General features: G+C 44.2%; 1 protein-coding gene across 1 annotated transcript in view; it reads left to right on the plus strand.

Annotated features, from left to right (window-relative positions):
- The window catches only part of LOC140198365 (polyunsaturated fatty acid 5-lipoxygenase-like), a 53,063-nt gene that overhangs the window by 20,475 nt on the left and 5,864 nt on the right, over positions 1-26,724 (plus strand). The window contains 7 exon segments of the mRNA XM_072259462.1: positions 291-397; positions 5,529-5,683; positions 6,591-6,734; positions 10,110-10,313; positions 14,128-14,214; positions 14,818-14,987; positions 25,868-25,989. Coding sequence (XP_072115563.1) covers positions 291-397; positions 5,529-5,683; positions 6,591-6,734; positions 10,110-10,313; positions 14,128-14,214; positions 14,818-14,987; positions 25,868-25,989 — 989 coding nt within the window.

Here is a 26,724-nt window from a genome sequence, read left to right on the forward strand (position 1 = left end):
ATAAATAATTAAAATTGACAAGGTAGCTGAGGGAGAGATCACTCCCCTGGCTGGGAAACCCAGAACCAAGGCCTACAGCTTCAGAAAAGGGAACAGTGATTTAGAACAAAGAGAGGATGGCAGGTCCTTGTAGATCTGGTTCTAACTCTTAGGTAGGAACCAATATTCATTGTGGGACAGTAATTTGCCCAAGACTCCAAGCAGCATTCTTTACTGGCTCTTTTGTGGGAGAGCCAAAGAGGTCCGAGGCTCAGTTAACCTTTTGCTAATGCCTGTGTTTTTTCCCTTAGCTTGAAGAACCTGCACCTGAAGCGTTTTGTGAATATGTTCAGACAGTCCTGGAGCTGCTTGGAGGATTTTGATAGTATTTTCTGGAGCGTAGATAGTCCTATTGCAGGTAAGGTGGAGAGAGAGAGAGGGAGAGAAAGCAATCCATCAACCACCTATTTACACCGATCCCCTTTCACTCTCCCCTCATTCCCCTCTGCTCCTCCCCCGTTCTGCCCCTGGCCCATTCACGAGTGGGGCAATTTACACTGGGGCGATAATGCACAGGTCGAGGTGGGAGGGAACTGGAGTACCCGGGTAGGAGTGGGGTGGGAGGCTTCACATGGAGCACGGGGCAAACTCCACACACACACCTGCACGTGGTCTGGATGAAACCCAGTCTTCTGGAGCTTTGAGGCAGCCGCCTCACTGTCAATTGGAAAAGGGACATCCAAGGTCATTGTGGTGAAGAAGATATCAAACTGGATGTACCGATGAAATTTTTCCATCAACACATTTGGGATCTATGCAGCAGTGATATCCTTTGGGAATGCTGGGCCTGAGGTGTTGGTATTGGGATTGGTGTTGCCATATGGTTCCTTAAAGTTGGTGTAGTCTAGGGAGGTAGTAGGGATAAGCTCCCACTAACTATTAAATGTCCCTCAAACAGCTGCTGATGACCAGGTCCAGCTCCTGGCCTTCATGCGTGGCTTAGCGACTAAGTCCAGTGGAGCCGTTTCTACTGACAAAAGCAAGTCACTGGAGCCTTAAAACCAATTCCTTCAGGCAGATGGGGCTTGTTAGCTGTGGTTGGCAGCCATCTAGGAGAAGGAATCTGATCTCAAACCTCTGCTGCCTTGTGGCTGCACTCACTCATGGGGAGGACTTCTGGTGCACACCCCAAGGGAAAAATCCAGAGCTGGAGTTCCTAAGGCAGTCCCACAGTGAGCGCAACGCTGACCGGCAACTCCTGCGATGTCGCTGGTGCTAAACTGTATCGGTCTCTGCCGTTCCTTTGGGCTCCTCAGAGGGGGTGTCTGCTGCTCAGCCTCCATATCGTACTGCCTCGGCTGTGTATCATATAGACAGCTGAATGCAACGTCCATGGCCAACGCTGATCTACGGAGGGCCTCAGGATTGTGACAGAGTGAAAATCTTTAAAATCATACTGTTCACACGGATCAGCTCATTACACAGTGCACTGAGGGGTAATGAAGTGTACCAGCGGCAGAGAAGGTGCAGGGCAGGTAAACAACGAGGTGCAGAATGGTAGATTGTTGGACAAAACCCAGCAGTCAGTAAGATCCCACAGGCAGCCGAGGCACACTGGCCTACCTCAATGCTGAGGACCGCAAGATGGACACAGGGGAGTACTCCCCGGCACACAGTGTGCCATTGGCGAAAGGAGACGGGTGTGGCAGGGCCTTGGATTCCGGAATATCCTTCAGTGCTGAAGGAAATCCAGCTCCCGGCTTTTAGTGCTCAGGACCCTGGCCTGCGAGTTCAGGGCACTGACCAGGCACAGGAGCTGCCAAGGCCCAGGTAGACAGAGCATTTTCCAGATGGAACTCAGTGCTTTCAGATAGAACATAGAAAGGTACACCCCAGGAATGGGCCTTTTGGCCTGCAATGTTGTGCTGAACCAGCTAAAGAGCAGACGTCCACCTCTCCCGGAAGTTCCGGGAGTCTCCCGCATATTAATAGTGGCTCCCTGATGCCCGCAAATTATATAAAATGTCCTGGAAATCAATTTTTTTGAGAGAGAAAGCGAGTGAGCGCGAGAGAGACCACGAGAGCAAGAGAGCACGTGCGATAGAGAGAGAGAGCGAGAGTGGGAGTGCCAACGAGAGAGAGCATGAGAGAGAGAGAGAGAGAGAGCGAGAGCAACCACGAGAGACAGCGAGTGCAAGAGAGATCACGACAGCGAGCGAACGCGCGTGCACGAGAGAGAGAGCGAGTGCGAGAGCGACAACGAGAGAGAGCGAGTGCATACCATAGCAGTGTTCCAAAAAAAGAAAATATAAAACGTACGTCACCCCAGACTACCCTAAAGTGTACCCCTGCCTAATAGGGGTCAAAATAATGACAGTGTTGCTCGCTGCACTGTTTGCAACAGTGACTTTTCTATTGCCCACGGTGGGATAAGACTGTAAAAGACATGTTGAGGTGAGTTTAACAGGTGTCATTTGTTCATTAGCATAGCTAACGTTATTTAAACTAGCTGGCCAGCTGCTAAGGAGCTACTCTATTGCAGACATCCCACCTCTCCTGGAAGTTCCAGGAGTCTCCCGCAAATTGATGGTGCTACCTCCCTGAAATGACACTTAAAGGATTGACGGTGGATATGCAATGGCAAGCATTTAAAGGTTGCATAGATGAACTGCAACAAATGTTCATCCCAGTTTGGCAAAAGAATAAATCAAGGAAGGTAGTGCACCCATGGCTGACAAGAGAAATTAGGGATAGTATCAATTCCAAAGAAGAAGCATACAAATTAGCCAGAGAAAGTGGCTCACCTGAGGACTGGGAGAAATTCAGAGTTCAGCAGAGGAGGACAAAGGGCTTAATTAGGAAGGGGAAAAAAGATTATGAGAGAAAACTGGCAGGCAACATAAAAACGGACTGTAAAAGCTTTTATAGATATGTGAAAAGGAAAAGACTGGTAAAGACAAATGTAGGTCCCCTGCAGACAGAAACAGGTGAATTGATTATGGGGAGCAAGGACATGGCAGACCAATTGAATAATTACTTTGGTTCTGTCTTCACTAAGGAGGACATAAATAATCTTCCAGAAATAGTAGGGGACAGAGGGTCCAGTGAGATGGAGGAACTGAGCGAAATACATGTTAGTAGGGAAGTGGTGTTAGGTAAATTGAAGGGATTGAAGGCAGATAAATCCCCAGGGCCAGATGGTCTGCATCCCAGGGTGCTTAAGGAAGTAGCCCAAGAAATAGTGGATGCATTAGTGATAATTTTTCAAAACTCGTTAGATTCTGGACTAGTTCCTGAGGATTGGAGGGTGGCTAATGTAACTCCACTTTTTAAAAAAGGAGGGAGAGAGAAACCGGGGAATTATAGACCGGTTAGCCTAACGTCGGTGGTGGGGAGACTGCTGGAGTCAGTTATCAAGGATGTGATAACAGCACATTTGGAAAGCGGTGAAATGATCGGACAAAGTCAGCATGGATTTGTGAAAGGAAAATCATGTCTGACGAATCTCATAGAATTTTTTGAGGATGTAACTAGTAGAGTGGATAGGGGAGAACCAGTGGATGTGGTATATTTGGATTTTCAGAAGGCTTTTGACAAGGTCCCACACAGGAGATTAGTGTGCAAACTTAAAGCACACGGTATTGCGGGTAAGGTATTGGTGTGCGTGGAGAGTTGGTTAGCAGACAGGAAGCAAAGAGTGGGAATAAACGGGACCTTTTCAGAATGGCAGGCGGTGACTAGTGGGGTACCGCAAGGCTCAGTGCTGGGACCCCAGTTGTTTACAATATATATTAATGACTTGGATGAGGGAATTAAATGCAGCATCTCCAAGTTTGCGGATGACACGAAGCTGGGTGGCAGTGTTAGCTGTGAGGAGGATGCTAAGAGGATGCAGGGTGACTTGGATAGGTTGGGTGAGTGGGCAAATTCATGGCAGATGCAATTTAATGTGGATAAATGTGAAGTTATCCACTTTGGTGGCAAAAATAGGAAAACAGATTATTATCTGAATCGTGGCCGATTAGGAAAAGGGAAGGTGCAACGAGACCTGGGTGTCATTATACACCAGTCATTGAAAGTGGGCATGCAGGTACAGCAGGCGGTGAAAAAGGCGAATGGTATGCTGGCATTTATAGCAAGAGGATTTGAGTACAGGAGCAGGGAGGTACTACTGCAGTTGTACAAGGCCTTGGTGAGACCACACCTGGAGTATTGTGTGCAGTTTTGGTCCCCTAATCTGAGGAAAGACATCCTTGCCATAGAGGGAGTACAGAGAAGGTTCACCAGATTGATTCCTGGGATGGCAGGACTTTCATATGAAGAAAGACTGGATGAACTGGGCTTGTACTCGTTGGAATTTAGAAGATTGAGGGGGGATCTGATTGAAACGTATAAGATCCTAAAGGAATTGGACAGGCTAGATGCTGGAAGATTGTTCCCGATGTTGGGGAAGTCCAGAATGAGGGGTCACAGTTTGAGGATAGAGGGGAAGCCTTTTAGGACTGAGATTAGGAAAAACTTCTTCACACAGAGAGTGGTGAATCTGTGGAATTCTCTGCCACAGGAAACAGTTGAGGCCAGTTCATTGGCTATATTTAAGAGGGAGTTAGATATGGCCCTTGTGGCTACGGGGGTCAGGGGGTATGGAGGGAAGGCTGGGGCGGTATTCTGAGTTGGATGATCAGCCATGATCATAATAAATGGCGGTGCAGGCTCGAAGGGCCGAATGGCCTACTCCTGCACCTATTTTCTATGTTTCTATGAAATGAGTTTTTGAAGGGTGGGATGTCTCAAAGAGTAAATCAAAAAGCACCATGAAAACAAATTTCTCCTACGTACACAATGTCCATATCCCTCCATCTTCCTCACATCAATGTGCCTATCCAAACATCTCTTAAAAACATCTACTGCATTTGCCTCTACCACCATACCAGGTCCTCCAAGAGGACCCCAACCTTGTTGTAGGGTTTGGAGGCTTGAGTGCCTCAACGGCCTGGAGAGCGATGTTGGCTGGGGTCAGGACTTAATGCTTCGGCTGTTGGTAGGGTCACCCATGACAAACAGGTCAAAGGGTAGAGGCCAGACTGGGAGTGGTCCACTAGTTCCCTAGGTTTGGGTGCTCAAGTCAGGGCTAACAACCCTGACCGGTCAAACAAAATTGTTATGGAAACAGCAATGAAGAATCCTTCTACACCTGAGTGTGACGGTATTCCTGAGTCTCCACCTGGGACTTGCATGACTGACAGTAGTGAAAAGAGAGAGGAAGCTACTGACACGATGAAGGAAGCCCTGAACACCACCAGAGATGGAGGACCTTCGTTGCTGCCCTAAATGCCAGCAGCATTATGGGCAAAAGAAGACGACCACTGTATCAGGCATCCACCACTCTCTGAGTTAAAAAAACCTACCACTCACATCCCCTTTGAACCTACCCCTCTCACCTTCAGTACATGCTCTCTGGTATTAGACATTTCTGCACTTGGAAAAAGATGGCTCCCTGTTTACTCGCCAGAACCTTTGACTTTATCCGGTGTACTTTTCTCTGGCAGTACATGTTAAGGACCACTGGAAGGAGGACTGGTTTTTTGGGTACCAGTTCCTGAATGGCTGCAACCCAGTGATGATTCGGAAGTGCAGTAAGATCCCAGACAATTTCCCTGTGCAGAACTCCCTGGGCAGCTCCACGCTCCAACAGGAGGTTAAGGTAATTCAGAGATACAGTTTTGAAATGACAGGCAGGTAGGCAGAGGGGCTGGGGATGCTCCGTTGGTAAAAAGTGAAATTAAATCCTTAGAAAGAGGTGACATTGGATAGGAAGACAGAAAATCATTGTGGGTTGAGCTAAGAAACTGCAAGGGTAAAAAGACCCTGATGGGAGTTATACACACCTCCAAACAGTAGCAAAGATGAAGGCTACAAATTACAGTGGGGGATAGAATATGCTTGTCATAAGGAGAATGTTACAATCGTCATGGGGGATTTCAATATGCAGGTAGATTGGGAAAATCAGAGGATAGTGGATTTGTGGAACGAGCTGCCAGATGAAGTGACTGAGGAAGGTTTAATAACAATTTAAAAGACACGTGGACAGGCACATGGATAGGAAAACATTTAAGAGTTTTATGGTCCACGCATAACCAGTTTAGCTGGGCTCCTTGGTCAACATGGACCCAGTACTCTCCTTGATCAACGCGGACCAGACGGTCTCCTTGGTCAACGTGGACCAGGTGGTCTCCTTGGTTAACGTGGACCAGATGGTCTCCTTGGTCAAAGTGGACCAGATGGTCTCCTTGGTCAACGTGGACCAGATGGTCTCCTTGGTCAACGTGGACCAGATGGTCTCCTTGGTCAATGTGGACCAGATGGTCTCATTGGTCAATGTGGACCAGATGGTCTCCTTGGTCAATATGGACTTGATGAGCTTCTTGGTCAATGTGGATGGATGGGCTGAAGAGCTTACTTTCATGATATATGGCTGTATGAATGGCAGGCCAAGAATGAAGGGGATGAATTGTCCCCATCTCTCATGTAGGGGAGAGGAAAGAGGTTTGGTGTCACCTGAGTGTGTTACTGGCCAAGGTCTGAACCAATCCTGTTGTTACCCTGCACAGGATGGCAAGGTCTTCATCGTTGACTGGAAGATGCTGGATGGCCTTGATGCTAACATCATCAATGGGGAACAGCAGTGCCTGGCAGCACCTATCTGTCTCCTTCACCTGGACCGAAAGAACCACATGATGCCCCTCGCTATTCAGGTGAGAGAGCTGTAACCTCCCCTCCCTGACTCAGCAACCTCCTGCAAGCTCCTGAGAGTGCTCGTCTACAACACCGAACATCGAACAGTAGAGCACAGGAACAGACCCCTCAGCCAAGCTAATTAAACTGGAAAGACTTACCACTGTAATCAGCCCAAGGGCTACATCTAACCACACACCTCCTCCCTCACCTCCATTCAGAGCCCCGAACAGTCCCTCCAGGTGAGGCAATACTTTACCTGCAAATCTGCTGGGGTTGTCTATTGTGTCTGGTGATCCCGATGCAGCCTCCTCTACATTGGCGAGACCCATCGTAAATTGGGGGACCGCTTCGTTGAGCACCTTTGCTCCATCTGCCAAAAGCGGAACTTCCTGTCGGCCAAACATTTTGATTCTGATTCCCATTCCCATTCTGACACATCAGGTTATGACCTCCTCTTGTGCCAAGATGATGCCACCCTCAGGGTGGAGGAGCACCACCTTATGTTCTGTCTGGGTAGCCTCCAACCTGATGGCATGAACATCGATTTCTTCTTCTGGTAAAATCGTTTTCTCTTTCCCCTCCTCTCTTCTGTTCCCCACTCTGGCCCCTTACCTCTTCTCATCCGCCTATCATTTCCCCCTGGATTCCCTCCTCCTCCCCTTTCTCCTATGGTCCACTCTCCTCTCCTATCAGATTCCTTCCACTCCAGCCCTTGACCTTTCCCACCCACCTGACTTCCCTATCACCTTCTGGCTATCCTCCTTCTCCTCCCTGACCTTTTTATACTGGTGCCTTCTCCCTTCCTTTTCACTCCTGTTGAAGGATCTCGGCCCAAAATATCGACTGCTTACTCATTTCTGTAGATGCTGCCTGACCTGCTGAGTTCCTCCAGCATTTTGTTTGTGTTGCTTTGGATTTTCAGCGTCTGCAGATTTTCTCGTGTAACTAAATTAATCCATTCTGTCTACATCATTTTAATATTCCTCCGTTCTCAGTCCATTCTTTTAGAAGCCTCTTAAAAGCTTCCATTGTGTTTGCCTCCACCACCAACCCAGGCTGCATTTTCTGTGTAAAAATCCTTGCCTCGCACATCTCCTGTGAACCTACTCCCTCTTACCTCAAATGCAGATCTCCCCCCAGCTTCTTCCTCTCCAGAGCAAACAACCCAAGTTTGCCCAACCTCTGCTGAGAGCTCATACCCTCTAATCCAACCAGCATCCTGGTAAACCCCCCCTTTTTTTTTTATAAAACTACAGAAGTTAATTTACACAAAAATACACAAAATACAAACATCAAGTAATTACAAGACAGTGAACAAATTCAAGTTAAAATATAATTATTACTGTCCATAAATCAGTCATTTCCCTTGGGGGGCTCACCGTTCCTGGAAATCCCCCACCTTTCCCCTGGTGACTGCATGCTCCCTCTCCAAGGACACTCGTGCACGGACGTACCTCCAGAAGAGGGGCAGGCAGTCATGCCTGACTGTCCACCGCTGCCTGGACCCATGAATGGCCATCTTGGCCAGGAGCCCACCAGTAGACCCTCCAAGCAACCCGCACCCCTCCCCCAACCCCCGTCCTGGATGACAATAAATTAGGAGTGAGGGGCTGACGTGTAACCAAAACCTGATGGGCAGCCCCTTTCAGCTATTCAAATAGGGACCGCAACCTCTCACACTCCATATAAACGTGGTACACTGACTCCTCCCGGTCACAGAATGGACAGGTGGATGGGGTCAGTGAACTGACTTTAAAACCTGTTGCACGGCAGTGCCCTTCCACCCCGTCCCCAGTGTTCAGGGGAAAGACCCCTGGTTAACCCCTTCTGCTTTTGACACCCCTCCCAGGGAAGAAAAAACTATGTCCTTTCACTCTGTCTATGCCCCTCCTGATCTTAAACATCTCAGGTTACTCCTCAGTCTCCTACACTCCAGGGAATAATGTCCCAGTCCACACAACCTCCCGGTGTAACTCGGGGCCCCCGAGTACAGGCAGCACCTTGGTAAAACTTTCCTGCACTCTTCCAAATAACATGCAGAGAATGGAGAGATATGGACCATGTGCGGGCTGATGAGGTTAGTTTAATTAGAAGACTTTAACTTCATTTAATACAACATAGAGCATAGAGCAGAAGAGTGCAATACAGGGGCTTTGGCCCACAATGTTGTACTAACCAAGATCAGCCTGGTGCTTCCCTCCTGCATGGCCCTCCATTTTTCTACCATCCATGTGCCTATCTAGGAGTCTCTTAAATGTCCCTAATGTATCTGCCCCTACCACCATATGTATTTTTACATATAACCTGTTATTAATTACTTAAGCAAACGAGAATACTTAATCAAACTATATATATAAAACATCACTCAAACATTATTGAAATATTAAATAGCTGTCCCTGACAAAGAGCCTGTCCGGAGCAGTTCTAAATTCCATGTGGGAATCCAGCCAGAAGTTGGTGCAGTTGGAATAACTTGGGGAATTCTGAGTTTGGGACAATTAAAATTGACGCTAAGTTTTATACAGAGAAGCTTAATTCTCTTAAGTTAAGTGCCAATTTTGTTTGTTTTTTGTAAAGAATTCTCCTGTGAATTACTTTAGGAAGTTTTCTTGCATGGAAGGTGATTGCATCAAAAAACCTTGGCAGTACCTCTACTTCCTGAGGAGTTTGTGGAGATTCAGCAACACATCTAAAACTTTAGCAAACTTTTACAGATGTGTAGTGGAGAGTATATTGACTGGCTACATCAGTGCCTGGTACTGAAACACCAGTGCCCTTGAATGAAAAATCCTACAAAAAATAGTGGATATGGCCCAGTCCATCACGGGTAAAGGCCTCCCCAATATCAGGTACACCTACGTGATGTGTTGCCGTAGGAAAGTAGCGTCCATCATCAGGGAGCCCCACCACCCAGGACATGTCTGCTTCTCGCTGCTGCCATCGGGAAGGAGGTACAAGAGCCTCAGGACTCACACCACCAGGTTCAGGGACAGTTAGTACCCCTCAACCATCAGGCTCTTGAACCAGAGGGAATAACTTCACTCAATATCACTTGCCCCATCACTGAAATGGCCCCACAACCAATGGACTCATTTTCAGGGACCCTTCATCTCAGGCTCATGATATTTATCGCTTATTTATTTATTTATTTATTTGTTAATTATTATTTCTTCTTTTGTATTTTTTCAGTTTGTGTCTTTTGCACTCTGGTTGAGTGTCCAAGTTGGTGCGGGTTTTCATTTATTCTATTATGGATTTATTGATTACCCCCACAAGGAGGTGAATCTCTGGGTTGTATATGGTGACATATATGTACTTTGATAATAAATTTATTTGGAACTTTGTTGTTGCTTGGACGGTGAAGCAACAATGGTCTTCTTTGTTGCCTACAGTTGAAGCAGACACCAGGAGTGGACAATCCCATCTTCCTGCCCTCGGACACTGAGCTGGACTGGCTGCTGGCCAAGATGTGGGTGAGGACTGCAGACTTCCAATACAGCAATCTGATCTCTCACCTCCTGAACACCCACCTTGTTGCCGAGACTTTCTGTGTGGCCACAATCAGGCAGCTGCCATCTGTGCATCTGATATACAAGGTACTGGAGTCCAGCTGGTGCATGCCAGCCTAGATATATGGGAACCGGTCTTTCAGACCAACGTCACAATCAGAATCAGCTTTAATATCACTTACATATGTTGTGAAATCTGATTTGCGCCTGCAATATATAAAACACTACAATTTACAATAATATATCTATAATTGTATCATTTTGTTGTATTATTGTTTAATTACATATGTACAGTACTATGTAAAAGTCTCAGACATATATACATATATATAGAGCTAGGGTGACTAAGACTTTTGCATAGTACTGTAGTAATTTTAGATATTGCACTGTACTGCAGCTGCAAAAAAATTCAAATTTCATGACTTTTGTGAGTGGTGATAAACCTGAATCAGACATGGGTCTCTATTTTGGACGGAGATCGGGAGGGAGGGGGGCAGGGAAAGGGGAATCATGGTTGGGAAAGGTGTAAGGGTGAGGGGAGGGAGCGGTAAGCACAGGAGAGAGATTCTATAAAGATCATTAAACCAGTTGTTGGAATCAGATGACCTTGCCTTATGCTTCAGGGCTGGGAGTGTCTGCACCCATGCACTGCCCCAGCACTCCTTCTCTGCTGCCTGTCCCGCACCCCTCCTGCGGTGCTCCACCCTCCTCATTCCCAACATCCCTTGCTCTCGCCAGATTTACAGACTCACTCTTTGCTCCATGTTGACAAATACAGGACTATGGAAAAGTCTTAGGCACCCTAGCTACTGTATATACATTTGCACAGTACTGTAGATCTATAAAATTAAATTAACCAATTTGTGCAAAAAGGGCACAAAAATAGTGTTCACAGTTGATTAATTGTCCATTGAGAAATCTAATGGTGGAGGGGAAGAAGTCCAAGCCTTTCATATCCATGTATTTGTCCAATTGCCTTTAAACATCAATGGTTGGTGAGATGGAGATATGTCTCACTCCAAAGGAGGTGTAAGGTGCTTCTTCCCTCTGCTGGCCTGTAGGTCACCCTTGGGCAAGGTGTAGCACCTGCTTAGCCCCCCCTCCCACGCCAGCCCGATCAGGGTCGTGTGAATCCATGGGAGCGGGTGGTGGATGGTCGTATGAGCAGCTGGTGCAGATCACAAATCCTGGTTATGTGACCACTGACGCCAGGCAGACAATCTCTGAAGAATATTGGTAATGGCTGGGATCACCCATCTTGTAAAGACACTGCCCAGAAGAAGACAATGGCAAGTCACTTGTGTAGGAAAAATTGCAGAGAACAGTCATGGTCATGGAAAGACCATGATTGTCCACGTCATACTACACGGCACAGAATGATGATGAAGAACCAGACCACCATGCAACCAGACAGGATACTTTCAACAGTACATCTGTATTTCTTTGATAGAGTGTTTGGTGACAAGCCGAACTTCCTTAACCTTGTAAGGAAGTAAAGGTGCTGTTGTACTGTGATTGCATCTATATGCTTGGCCTGAGACAGGTCACCCAGTTTGTGAACTCCCAGGAATTTAAAGCTGTTGACTCTCTCCTCAATGATTTTGCACAGTGTAGGCTGGTGTATGTTTGTCCTCCTTCCCCTTCCTGAAGTTAACAATCAACTCTTTAGTTTTACTGACGCTGAGCGAGACGTTGTTGTTGTGTCTACCAGATAAGCTGTCCGCTCCTGTATGCTGACTCATCCCCACCTGTGACTCCGACAACTGTGGTGTCATCAGCAAACTTGTATGTGACTTTGGAGTTGTGCTTAGCCACCCAACTAGAATCAGAAACAGGTTTAATATCACTGGCGTATGTCATGAAATCTGTTAACTTTGCGGCATATATAAAACATAAGTAGTGCAAAAATAGAAATAAAAAAGTAATGAGTTAGTGTTCGTGGGTTCAATATCCATTCAGAAATCGGTTGGCAGAGGGGAAGCAGCTGTTCCTGAATCACTGAGTGTGTGCCTTCTGGCTCATGTACCTCCTTCCTGATAGTAGCAATGAGAAGAGGGCATGTCCTGAGTGCTGGGAGTCCTTTAATAATGGACACAGCCTTTTTGAGGCACTGCTCCTTGAAGATGTCCTGGAGGCTAGTGGCCATGATGGAGCTGACTGAGTTTACAACTTTCTGCAGCTTATTCCTCCCCCTCCCCTTTTACTAGATGGTAGGTGCACGTGTTTAGAGCAGGCCATTAGCACTTGACCTAGATGCAGGGGTTCCCGACCTGAGGGTCCAGGGACCCCTCGGTGAATGGTAGGGGTCCACAGCATAAAAAAGGTTGGGAACTGCTGACCTAGACGTACAGTACACCTGGATGGTCAGCCAGGAGGAGATGTTGTTACCAGTCCTTGGTGGCTGAGGTCTGCCGATGAGGATACAGTGCAGAGGGCCTTCTCCTTCTCCTTCCCTTTGTCCTTTTTCCTTGTCTGATCAGTGTTCCATTGCTGTCTCTGATTAACTGGGCTCTGAAAGCTTGTTTCTCAACCATACTTTATTTACTTGTGGACAAGGAGAACAGCATGGCCCCGTCACCACATTGTTCTAAAGCCTGAACACATAACTTCATAAGGCATAGGAGCAGAATTAGACTCTTCAGCCCATCGAGTCTGCTCTGCCATTCAAACATGGCAGATTTATTATCCCTCTCAATCTTATTCTCCTGCCATTAAGGAACGTCATTTTAATACAGAATAGACTGGTTCGATACTAACACTGACCAACTGGTACTTATGTATGTTCAAAATCCTTATTTGCATGAACAATCACCAAGGTACAGGAGCCTCAGGACTCACACCACCAGGCTCAGGAACAGTTTTTACCACTCAACTATCAGGCTTTTAAACCAAAGGGGATAACTTCACTCAACTTCACTTGCCCCTTTATTGAAATATTCCCACAACCCATGGACTCATTTTCAAGGATTTTTCATCTCGTGTTCTCAATATTTATTGCTTATTTATTAATTGTTATTTATTTATTTTTGTATTTGCAGTTTGTTGTCTTTTGCACATTGGTTGTTTGTCCTGTTGAGTGTGGTCTTTCATTAGTCCCTGGATTTACTGAGTATGCCCACAAGGAAAACAAACCTTAGGTTTGTATATGGTGACATGTATGTACTTTGATAACAAATTTACTTTGAACTTTGACAATACACATATTAATAGCCAACAGAATCTCCATGTTCCTTCAAGAGGACCACAACCTTGGCGTTGGGTTTGGAGGCTTGCGTGCCGCAATGACCCGGAGAGCGACGTTGGTTGGAGCCAACATTGTGCTTTGGGTCAAAGGGTAGAGGCCAGTCTAAAAGTGGTCCACCGGTCTTCCAGGTTCGGGGGTTCAGCTGAGAGTTAACAACCCAGACTGGTAAAACAAATCTGTTACGGAAACAGCAATGAAGAATCCTTCTACATCAGAGGGCGACGGTATTCCTGAGTCTCCACCCGGGACTTGTGTGACTGACAGTGGTGAAAACTGGGTGGAGGCTGCTGATATCATGCAGGAAGCTCTGAATGCCGCCAGAGATGGACAACCTTCATTGTTGCTCTAAATGCCAGTGGCATAATGGACAGTAAGTAGGTAAAGAATCGCTGCATTAAAGGTGAATCATGCTTCAGAATTAGTGAAGTAACTGACCAATAGTTGCCACTCATCGAATCCTTCATTTGCACTTTTGTCTCAGTATGTAAGAAGGCTCTGGTCCACTGCTGTGCAAAGGGAAGCGATGCCCTTCAAAGACCATGCCTGCCTGGATTGCCTGCACTCTGTCTGGAAACTGTCCTTGCCTGGACATCATTATCTTAACCCTTGCCCTGTTGCAACTCCTACCAATGTGACTGGTGTGTTCTCGTCTTTCAGCTCCTACTCCCGCACACCAAGTACACGATGCACGTCAACACACAGGCCAGGCAGGACCTGATCGGTGAAGGAGGGATCGTGAGCAAGGTGAGCCTGCCCACAATCCTTATCCATGCTCTGTACTCCTTATCCTACCCTCCCCACCCCACAATTCTCTGTGTAATGATCTGATCTGTATGTGCAGTATGCGAGAGACAATAATAATCCAATAGGAATACCAAATTAGTATATAGGTTTATTATTGTCACATATGACCATAGAGTATAAAATATAGGAAAGCATTAGGCCATTCAACCCATTGAATCTCTGCTCCGACTTTCAATCCTGGCTGATTTTTTTCAATCCCATTCTCCCCTCCCAATTAAGAACCTATCAGCCTCTGCCTTAAATATACCCAATGACTTGGCCTCCACAGCCCTCCGTGGTAATAAATTCCACAGATTCACCACCATCTGGCTGAAGGAATCACTCCTTGTCCGGGGGGGGGGGGTGTTGTGGAGTTAAGGATGGGTCTGGTGTTCGTGATGTTGAGGTCATGAAGAGTGTAGTTGGCCTGAGGCCAGTGGTGGAGCTGGCTCTTTGGGTTTTCTCTGTATTGGGTTGGAGGGACCTCTGCTCACCTCCAACCCCAAATGGGCGCACCCCAGAAACTTTCACCGCCCCCTTTCTGCTCTCTAATTTTCTCTGAAGTTGCTCGCCGTCGGAACCAAGGGACGCCTCTTGCTGTCTCAGCGGGAGTTCTTGGCCATAACCTACCAGTCGCTGTGTCTCCCGGACGCCCTGGAGCTCCGTGGCGTGGCCGACCTAGAGGGTTACTACTACAAGGACGATGGACTGAGGATATGGTCAGCCATACTGAGGTGAGTGAGGGGCTCAGGCTTGTGCGCAGCTCTGATCTCCTATGTACAGGGAAGATATCAATAAGCCTGAAAGAGTGTAGAGAACATTTACAACTATGTTGCTGGGACTTGAGACCCTGAGTTACAGGGATAGGTTGAATAGCTTAGGAATTTATACTCTGGAGCAGTTGAGAGGAGATCTTACAGAGGCATACAAAATTAAATTGGGTATAGAAAAGGTGAATCCAAGGGGGCTTTTCCCCTCTCAGGTGGGGTGAGAGTTGAACGAGAGGTCATGGGTTAAGCATTAAGGGTGAAAGTTGATGTGTTTAAGGTGAACATGAGCAGGAACTTTTTAACTAAGAGGGTTAACTAAGAGTTAACTTTTTAGCTCGTTAACTAAGAGTGTGGAACAAGCTGCCACCGGACATGGTGGATGTGGGTTTGCTGCGAACTTTTAAGAGAAGTTTGGATAAGTACGTGGATTGGGAGGCATATGGAGGGCTATGGTCTGAGTGCAGGTCGATGGAACAGGGCAGAATAACAATTTAGCTCAGACTAGGTAGGCCTGTTTCTGTGCTGTCGTACTCTATAACACTAGGAGACCGCAATTGCTAGAGTCCATCGCAGAGAATGGGATACCAGAGGAATTTGATAAATGTCAGAAGAATGCCAGGTGATTCTGTTGCCTCTCAAGACATATGGGTTAGGCTGAGTAAGCCAGCTGTACAATTAAGAGTTCGATTCCCACTGCTGTCTGCAAGGAGTTTGTACGTTCCTCCTGTGACCATGTGGGTTTCCTGCAGGTGCTCTGGTTTCCTCCCATGTTACAAGACGTACAGGTTAACGATAATAACTTCTGGGCATGATATGTTGGCGTTGAAAGTGTGGCATTATTTGCTGGCTGCCCCCAGCACATATTTGGACTGCATTGGTCACGCAAGTGTCTGTGTTTTGATGCTTAAGTGATAAGTAAATCTCATTTTCCTTTCTTTCTTAAATTATGAGTGGCATCGATAGGGTGGAAATTTGGAACACCAGAGGGCATAGCTTGAAGGTGAGAGGGCTCAGGATTCAAAGTACATTTATTATCAAAGTATGTACTATACGGTATACAACCCTGAGATTCACCTTCCCACCGACAGTCATGAAACAAAGAAAATCATGAAACCCGCTCAAAGAAAAATATCAAACACCCTCTACCCTCAGGCACAAAAAAAATCATGCAAAAGAAACGGGCAAAACGCAGGATATAAAACACATAATCAAAAAGCGTATTTCAGTTCAGCTTACCATTCATTATCCTCAGGCTACCCCAATCCAAAATCACCCAAACTAGCAGCAAAAAAGGAGAGACCAGAAAAAACTCATCCCTTGGAAGACGCGAAGGGGAAATTGACATTGGGTGATAAGGAAATGGCTGAGACATTGAAGGACTATTTTGTGTCGGTCTCCACGGTGGAGGAAACGTCTAATATGCCAAAGGAGGATGTTATTGACGAAATGGGAGTTGAGGACCTCAATAAAATCACTGTCACTAAAGAGATAGTGATGAGCAAACTAGAGGGCCTGAAGGTAGATAAGTCCCCTGCTCATGATATCCTGAAGTGGGAAGAACAGCCAGAGGTCGTGGTACATATTGGTACCAATGACATAGGTAGGAAAAGGGAGGAGGTCCTGAAAACAGACTACAGGGAATTAGGAAGGAAGTTGAGAAGCAGGACCTCAAAAGTGGCAATCTCGAGATTACTGTCTGTGCCATGTGACAGTGAGTATAGGAATAGGGTGAGGTGGGTGGCTGAAGGATTGGAGCAGGGGGCAGGGATTCAGATTTCTGAATCACTGGGACCTCTTTTGGGGCAGGTGTGACCTGTGCAAAAAGGAGGGGTTGCATTTGAATCCCAGGAGGACCAATATCCTGGCCGGGCGGTTTGCAAAGGCTTTTGGGGAGAGTTTAAACTAGAATTGCTGAGGGGTGGGAACTGAACTGAAGAGATGGAAGAAGAGGTGGTTGGCTCACAAATAGAGAAAGCTTGGAGTCAGTGCGAGAGGGAGGATAGGCGGGTGATAGAAAAGGTACGCGCTCAGACCAATGGTTTGAGATGTGTCTATTTTAATGCGAGGAGTATTGTGAACAAAGCGGATGAGCTTAGAGCGTGGATCAGTACTTGGAGCTATGATGCCTGGACGGCGCAGGGGCAGGAACGGTTAATTCGAGTGCCAGGCTTTAGATGTTTCAGAAAGGACAGGGAGGGAGGCAAAAGAGGTGGGGGCGTGGCACTGTTGATCAGAGATAGTGTCACGGCTGCAGAAAAGGAGGAAATCATGGAGGGGTTGTCTACGGAGTCTCTGTGGGTGGAAGTTAGGAATAGGAGGGGTCAATAACTCTACTGGATGTTTTTTTATAGACCACACAATAGTAACAGGGACATCGAGGAGCAGATAGGGAGGCAGATTCTGGAAAGGAGTAATAATAACAGGGTTGTTGTGGTGGGAGATTTTAATTTCCCAAGTATTGATTGGCATCTCCTTAGAGGGAGGGGTTTAGATAGGGTGGAGTTTGTTAGGTGTGTTCAGGAAGGTTTCTTGACCCAATATATAGATATGCCTACAAGAGGAGAGGCTGTACTTGATCTGGTATTGGGAAATGAATCTGGTCAGGTGTCAGATCTCTCAGTGGGAGAGCATTCTGGAGATAGTTGATCACAATTCTATCTCCTTTAACATAGCATTGGAGAGGGATAGGAACAGACATGTTAGAAAAGCGTTTAATTGGAGTAAGGGGAAATATGAGGCTATCAGGTAGGAACTTGGAAGCATAAATTGGAAACAGATGTTCTCAGGGAAACATATGGAAGAAATGTGGCAAATGTTCGGGGGATACTTGTGTGGGGTTCTGCATATACATTCCAATGAGACAGGGAAAGGATGGTAGGGTACAGGAACAGTGTTGTACAAAGGCTGTTGTAAATCTAGCCAAGAAGAAAAGAAAAGCTCACAAAAGGTTCAAAAAACTAGGTAATGATCGAGATCTAGAAGATTATAAGGCTAGCAGGAAGGAGCTTAAGGATGAAATTAGGAGAGCCAGAAGGGGCCATGTGAAGGCCCTGGCAGACAGGATTAAGGAAAACCCCAAGGCATTCTACAAGTATGTAAAGAGCAAGAGGATAAGATGTGAGAGAATAGGACCAATCAAGTGTGAGAGTAGAAAAGTGTGTATGGAACCGGAGGAGATGGCAGAGGTACTTAATGAATACTTTGCTTCAGTATCCACTATGCAAAAGAATCTTGGCGATTGTAGGGATGACTGAGAGTGGACTGAAAAGCTTGAGCATGTAAATATTAAGAAAGAGGATGTGCTGGAGCTTTTGGAAAGCATCAAGTTGGATGAGTCACCGGGACCAGACAAGATGTACCCCAGGATACTGTGGGAGGATAGGGAGGAGATTGCTGAGCCTCTGGCGATGATCTTTGCATCATCAATGAAGAGGGGAGAGGTTCCAGAGGATTGGAGGGTTGTGGATGTTGTTCCATTATTCAAGAAGGGGAATAGAGGTAGCCCAGGAAATTATAGACCAGTGAGCCTTACTTCAGTGGTTGGTAAGTTGATGGAGAAGATCCTGAGAGGCAGGATTTATAAACATTTGGAGAGGCATAATATGATTGGGAATAGTCAGCATGGCTTTGTCAAAGGCAGATCGTGCCTTATGAGTCTGATTGAATTTTTTGAGGATGTAACTAAAAACACTGATGAAGGTAAAGCAGTAGATGTAGTGGATATGGATTTCAGCAAGACATTTGATAAGATACCCCATGCAAGGCTTATTGAGAAAGTAAGGGGACATTGCTTTGTGGATCCAGAACTGGCTTGCCCACAGAAGGTTTTAGTTGGGTCATATTCTGCATGGAGGTCGGTGACCAGTGGTGTGCCTCAGGGATCTGTTCTGGGACCCCTACTCTTTGTGATTTTTATAAATGACCAGGATGAGGAAGTGGAGGGATGGGTTAGTAAATTTGCTGATGACACAAAGATTGATGGCGTTGTAGATAGTGTGGAGGGCTGTCAGAGGTTACAGTGGGACATTGATAGGATGCAAAACTGGGCTGAGAAGTGGCAGATGGAGTTCAACCCAGATAAATGTGAAGTGGTTCATTTTAGGTCAAATATGATGGTAGAATATAGTATTAATGGTAAGACTCTTGGCAGTGTGGAGGATCAGAGGGATCTTGGGATCCGAGTCTATAGGACTCTCAAAGCTGCTGAGCAGGTTGACTCTGTGGTTAAGAAGGCATACAGTGTATTGGCCTTCATCAATCATGGGATTGAGTTTAGGAGCTGGGAGATAATGTTACTGTAGGACCCTGGTCAGACCCCACTTGGAGTACTGTGCTCAGTTCTGGTCACCTCACTACAGGAAGGACGAGGAAACCATAGAAAGAGTGCAGAGGAGCATTACAAGGATGTTGCCTGGATTGGGGACCATGCCTTATGAGAATAGGTTGAGTGATCTCGGCCTTTTCTCCTTGGGGCGACGTAGGATAAGAGGTGATCTGATAGGGGTGTATAAGATGATGAGAGGCATTGATCATGTGGATAGTCAAAGGCTTTTTCCCAGGGCTGAAATGGCTAGCACAAGAGGGAACAGTTTTAAGGTGCTTGGAAGTAGGTACAGAGGAGATGTGAGGGGTTAGTTTTTTTTTTCTTTTCAAATCTTTTTATTGTTATATTATACAAAAGAATAACATGAGTACATTGAAGTAACAACACTTACAATGTCTCAAAAAAGACATTATCTTAAAGATTGAAAAAAAATTTTGTGATAACAAAAAAAAACCTACTAAGCAGAAAAGTGAGAAAAAAAAAGAACCCATTAGGTGTACAACCCCGGAGTCATGCGTCATACAAAAAGCTTCTAAAAATAAACATCAAACCGCCAGCAAGAAAAGAAAATATACTAAAAAATTTACAATTAGATCGTGGAAAAATTATATCAATTAACTCAAATGATAATAACGAGCAAATGAGCCCCATCTTTTCTCAAAATCAAATAAAGGTTCAAAGGTTCGACTTCTAATTTTCTCCAAACTAAGACATAGCATCACTTGAGAGAACCATTGTGACAAAGTGGGAGCTGATGTATCCTTCCACTTCAACAAAATCGCCCTCCTAGCTATCAATGTAACAAATGCAATAACATGTTTGTCAGACACAGAAATTCCATGAATATTTTGAGGAATTATTCCAAAAAGCACAGTTAATTTATTAGGTTATAGATTAATTTTAAGTGCTTTAGAAATTGTTGAAAAAACCAGCTTCCAGCACTATTCCAATATAGAACAAGACCAAAACATATGTGTCAGTGTAGCTATCTCAGTTTTACATCTATCACAATGACTATCAACATTAGTAAAGATTTTAGAAAGTCTCTCCTTCGTCAAATGATAACGATGTACAATTTTAAATTGAATCAATGAATGGCTAGCACAAATTGAAGAAGAGTTAACCAACTTCAAAATCCACATCAAATCCTCCATCATAAAAATCAAATTAAGTTCCTTTTCCCAATCCTGTTTAATCTTAGATAAAGGACGCTTATCCCATCGTAATAATAAATTATAAATTCTTCCAATAGAACCCTTGACCGAAGGATTCATACTCATATTAGTATCTAACAGGTCAGCCTCCAATATGTAAGGAAAATTACTTAAATATTTTTGTAAAAAATGTCTAACTTGAAGGTATTGCAGAAAGTGTGAGTATGAAAGAGAATATTTATCAATTAATTGTTCAAAAGACATCAATCTATCTTCTTCAAATAAATCTAAAAAAAACACCTTTATTGTCCCAAAGTAAAAAAATTGGATCACTCAAAGAAGGCTTAAAAAAGTAATTTCGATAAATTAAACTACAAAGTTTAAACTTCTTAAGATTAAAAAAATTGCGGAACTGGAGCCAAATTTGTAAAGAATACTTAATCACAGGATATAGGTTTAAATTAACAACTTTACCTAATTGCATAGGCAAAGCAGCTCCCGATAATGAAGTTAAATAAAACTGTTTTACAACTTTCAGTTCCAGGTCTACCCAAATTGGCCAATCACTCTTATCAACCCAGTATAACCAAAAAGCCATGTATCGCACATTAATACCCAATAATACATTCTTTGATTAGGCAAGGCAAGACCTCCATCCTTTTTCAATTTTTGTAAGTGACATTTACTAATTCTCGGTCTTTTATTATTCCAAATAAAAGATAAAATAATAGAATCAATCCGATCAAAAATCTTCCTAGTCAAAAAAAACAGGAATATTCTGAAATAAATATAAAAATTTTGGTAAAATCATCATATTAACTATATGAATACGACCAACAAGTGAAGATGTAAGTGGACTCCATCTACTAAATAAATACTTCATAGAGTCTACTAAAGGAACAAAGTTGGCTTTATAAAGATTCTTATATTTTTTAGTAATTATAATACCTAAATATCTAAAAGAACCTGTGACTTTAAAAGGAGTATTATCATATATAGAGACAGAATCACTTAAAGGAAACAATTCACTTTTACTAGAATTTATTTTATATCCTGAAAAACCTCCAAATTCATTAAATAATTTTAGCAAGGCAGGAATAGATTCGTCAGGGTTAGATATATAAACCAATAAAACATCAGCATAAAGAGAGACCTTATGCATGGTCTCATTCACAAAAATCCCATGGATATTTTTAGCCTCACGAAGAGCAATAGCAAGGAGTTCTAATATTAAATTAAACAACAAAGGACTTAAAGGACAGCCTTGCCTTGTCCCCCGTGAAAGCTGAAAAAAAGGAGACCTACAATTGTTAGTAACAACAGTAGCAATAGGGGCTTTATATATCATTTTAATCCAATTATTAAAATTAGCACCAAAGCCAAATTTCTCTAAAACATTGAATAAATATTTCCATTCGACACGATCAAATGCTTTTTCAGCATCCAAAGATACAACACATTGTGGAGTTTTAGAAGAGGATGAATATATAATGTTAAATAGTCTCTGAACATTTGAAAAAGAATAGTGACCCTTTATAAAGCCTGTTTGATCTTTACAAATAATTTTACCCAGAATATTCTCCAACTGATTGGCCATTATCTTTGACAAAATCTTAGCGTTGACATTCAGTAATGAAATAGATCTATATGAAGCACAGTAGGATCTTTATCTTTTTTAAGAATTAAAGAAATAGAAGCCTCATAAAAAGTAGAGGGTAAGTCACCTTTCACAAAAGAATCCTTAAACATTTCCAACGTATACAGAGAAAGCAACTTTCCAAATTTTTTATAAAATTCTACAGGATAGTCATGAAGTCCCGGGGACTTAACAGATTGCATTGAAAAAATAGCTTTATGAATTTCAGCTTCAGTGATTTGAGCATTGAGTTTTTTGATCCTCAGCTGAGATCTTAGGAAAAACAATCTTTCGTAAAAAAGCATTCATTTCAGAGGAATCTAATGGACACTGAGATTTATAAAATTCAGCATAAAAATCTTGAAAAATCTTATTAATTTCTTCATATTCCTGAGCCAAGGTACCATCTTTCCTACGAATTTTCATGATGTGCCTTTTGGCTGCAGCCATTTTTAAGGGGTAAGTTTTTCTACACAGAGAGTGATGAGTGCGTGGAATGGGCTGCCAGCGAAGGTGGTGGAGGCAGATATGATAGGGTCTTTTAAGAGACTCCTGGACAGGAACATGGAGCTTAGAAAAATGGAAGGCTATGGGTAACCCTGGGTAATTTCTAAGGTAAGGACATGTTCAGCACAGCTTTGTGGGCCAAAGGGCCTGTGTTGTGCTGTAGGTTTTCTATATAGGATTGAAATAAGCTGCAGAGAGTTGTAAACTCAGTCAGCTCTATCATGGGTTCTGGCCTCTGTAGTATCCAGGACATCTTCAAGGAGCGATGCTTCAAAAAGGCAGCGTCCATCATTAAGGCCCCCATCACCCAGGACAGGCCCTCTTCTCATCGCTACCATCAGGGAGGAGGTACAGGAGCCTGAAGACACACAGTCAATGATTCAGGAACAGCTTCTTCCCCTCTGCCATCTGATTTCTGAATGGACATTGAACCCATGAACAATACCTCACTACTGTTTTATTTCCATTTTTGCACTATTTGACACATATACAAAGCCTACAAAAGGTATTCACCCCCTTGGAAGTTTTCATGTTTTATTGTTTCAAAACATTGAATCACAGTGGATTTAATTTGGCTTTTTGACACTGATCAACAGAAAAAGAGTTTCATGTGAAAGTGAAAACAGATCTCTACAAAATAGTCTAAATTAGTTACAAATATAAAACATAAAATAACTGATTGCATAAGTATTCATCCCCTTCAAGTCATTCTTTAGTAGATGCACATTTGGCAGCAATTACAGCCTTGAGTCTGTGTGGATAGGTCTCTATCAGCTTTGCACATCTAGACACTGAAATTTTTCGCCATTCTTTTTTATAAAACTGCTCAAGCTCTGTCAGATTGCATGGGGATTGTGTATGAACAGCCCTTTTCAAGTCCAGCCACAAATTTTCATTGAATTGAGGTCTGGACTCTGACTTGGCCACTTCAGGACAGTAACGTTGTTGTTTTTAAGCCATTTCTGTGTAACTTTGGCTTTATGCTTGGGGTCATTGTCTTGCTGGAAAACAAATCTTCTCCCAGGTCACAGTTCTCTTGCAGACTGCATCAGGTTTTCCTCCAGGATTTCCCTGTATTTCGCTACATTCATTTTACCCTCTACCTTCACAAGCCTTCCAGAGCCTGCTGCAGTGAAACATCCCCACAGCATGATGCAGCCACCACCATGCTTCACGGTAGGGATGGTGTGTTTTTGATGATGTGCTGTGTTTGACTTATGCCAAACATAGTGTTTAGTCTGATGGCCAAAAAGCTCAATTTTGGTTTCATCAGACCATAGAACCTTCTTCCAGCTGACTCCAGAGTCTCCCACATGCCTTCTGCCAAACTCTAGCTGAGATTTAACGCAAGTTTTTTTCAACAGAGGCTTTCTCTTTTCCACTCTCTCATAAAGCTGTGACTGCTGAAGCACCCGGGCAACAGTTATTGTGTGCACAGTCTCTCCCATCTCAGCCACTGAAACTTGTAACTCCTCCAGAGTTGTCACAGGTCTCTTGGTGGCCTCCCTCACCAGTCCCCTTCTTGCACAGTCACTCAGTTTTTGAGGATAGCTTGCTCTAGGCAGATTTACAGCTTTACCATATTCTTTCCATTTCTTGATGATTGACTAACTGTACTGCAAGGGATATTCAGTGACCTGGAAATTTTCTTATATCTATCTCTTTTCAATAACCTTTTCGTGGAGTTGCTTGGACTGTTCTTTTGTCTTCATGGTGTAGTTTTTGCCAGGATGCTGACTCACCAGCAGTTGGACTTTCCAGATACAGGTGTATTTTTACTGCAATCAATTGTAACACATTAACTGCACACAGTGATCTCCATTTAACTAATTATGTGACCTCTTAAACCAATATTGGCTGCACCAGTGATGATTTGGTTTGTCATTTCAAATGGGAGTGAATACTTCTGCAATCAATTGTTCTGAATTTTATATTTGTAATTAATTTTGATCACTTTGTAGAAATCTGTTTTCACTTTGACATGAAGGAGCCTTTTTCTGTTGATTTCAGATTAAATCCCCTGAGATTCAATGTTGTAAAACAAAAAAACATGAAAACTTCTGGGGGGGCAGTGGGTGTATGAATGCTTTTAATAGGCACTGTATATACTTGCTGTAATTCACAGGCTTTTCCCCCTCCATTATCATGTATTACATTGAACTGCTGCTATAAACTTAACAAATTTCACAATATTTGCCAATGATATTACACCTGATTCTGACTCTGGAAGCAGATTGGTGTTGGTGAGGATTTTAGACAGGGATATGATTATGTAGAGAGTGGAGAGATATGGATGATGTGCAGGCAGATTAATTTAATCTAGTATCGTGCTTAGCACAGTCATCGGGGCCGAATGGCCTGTTCCTGTGTTGTACTGTTCCATGGTCTACAATCCTGTGCAAAACTCTTCTGCACCCATATACAACCAGGGCGCCGAAGACTTTTGTACAGTACTGTGGTAATTTTATTTATTGCACTTTGCTGCTGCGGCAAAAAAAAAATCAAACTTCATGACATATGTGAGTGATGATAAACCTGATTCTGATATGGGTCTCTTTTGTGGACTGAGAATGCGAAGGGGACAGGGAGAGGGGAATCATAGTTGGGAGAGGGGAGGGAGTGGGAAGCACCAGAGAGGCATTCTGTAATGATCAATAAATCAATTGCTTGGAATCAAATGACCTTGCCTGGTGTCTCAGGGCTGGGTGTGTCTGAACCCACTTCACCCCCGCCATCCCCGTCCCTGGCTCTCCTTCTCTGCCACCTGTCCCACACCCCTCCCACTTGCGCTCCACCTCACCATTCCCAATATCATTTGCTTCTGCCAGATTTACAAACTTGCTCTCTGCTCCACATTGACATAATACAGTCCTGTGTAAAAGTCTTGTGTGTGTGTGTGTGTGTGTGTGTGTGTGTGTGTGCCTAAGACTTTTGCACAGTACTGTATGCCAGAGTGGTGTGAGTTCAGTGAGTCAGGTAGCATCTGTCGAGGGAAGTGAACAGTTGACGTTTTGGTTCAAGTCCTTTCAGTTGGGTTAGTTGGTTCAGATGGTTGACGTGATGGTCGCCCTGCTGCCTCTCTTTATAGCTGAGTGCTCCGTGGGTACACAGGCTCTCTGGGGATGCCGGGACTGAAATCCTGTGTTGACAGTGTCACCAATACTCCGCCTCCCGGGAATGGGTTTGGGGACTGACCCTCCACGCTTGTGGTTGTGACCCTCAGGTTTGTCGACAAGGTCGTGACCTTCTACTACCATGGTGATGAGGAGGTGAAGGGTGACCCTGAGCTCCAGGCCTGGATTACAGACATCACCGAGGTCGGACTTCAAGACCTGAAGGATTCTGGTAAGTAAGTGTTCATAGGGGGAGGTGGTCTGAGCGAAGACAGCGGCTATTCAACCCTCCAAACCTGACTATCTCTGCGATATCGAAATCTCACCATAAGGGAGGCTGTTTGACCTAACTATTGGTGATAGTCCCTCATTAGAGCTGGATAAACCAACCCACAACCTCTCCCTTCACCCACAAACCTACCAATGTATCCTTGGCAAACAAGTATAGGAACACCAATGCCTCTGAAAGGACAATCGAACAAAAAGTAGTGGATTCAGCCCAGTACATCACAGGTGAAGCCTTCCCCACCTTTGTGTACATCTACATGAAATGTTGTCTTAGGAAAGCAGCATTCATTATCAAAGACCCTCACCCTACAGGACATGCTCTCTTCTCGCTGCTGCCATCAAGTGGAAGGTACAAGAGCTTCAGGACTCACACCACCAGGTTCATGAACAGTTACTACCCCTCAACCATCAGGCTCGAACAAAAGAGGATTACTACACTCACCTATTGAGATGTTCCCACAACCCACAACCAATTTAAGGTCATATTCTCGTTATTTATTGCTATTTATTTATATTTGTGTTTGCAGTTTGTTGTCTTCTGCACTCTGGTTGAACTTTCATTGATCCTGTTATAGTTCCTATTCTATAGATTCATTTTTATTTTTTATTATTTTTTTGAGACACAGTGCGAAATAGGCCCTTTTCAGCCACCCTGCCCAGCAATCCTCTGATTTAATCC

Source organism: Mobula birostris, chromosome 5 (genome assembly GCF_030028105.1).
Source record: "Mobula birostris isolate sMobBir1 chromosome 5, sMobBir1.hap1, whole genome shotgun sequence".
In the NCBI taxonomy this organism is placed as follows: domain Eukaryota; kingdom Metazoa; phylum Chordata; class Chondrichthyes; order Myliobatiformes; family Myliobatidae; genus Mobula; species Mobula birostris.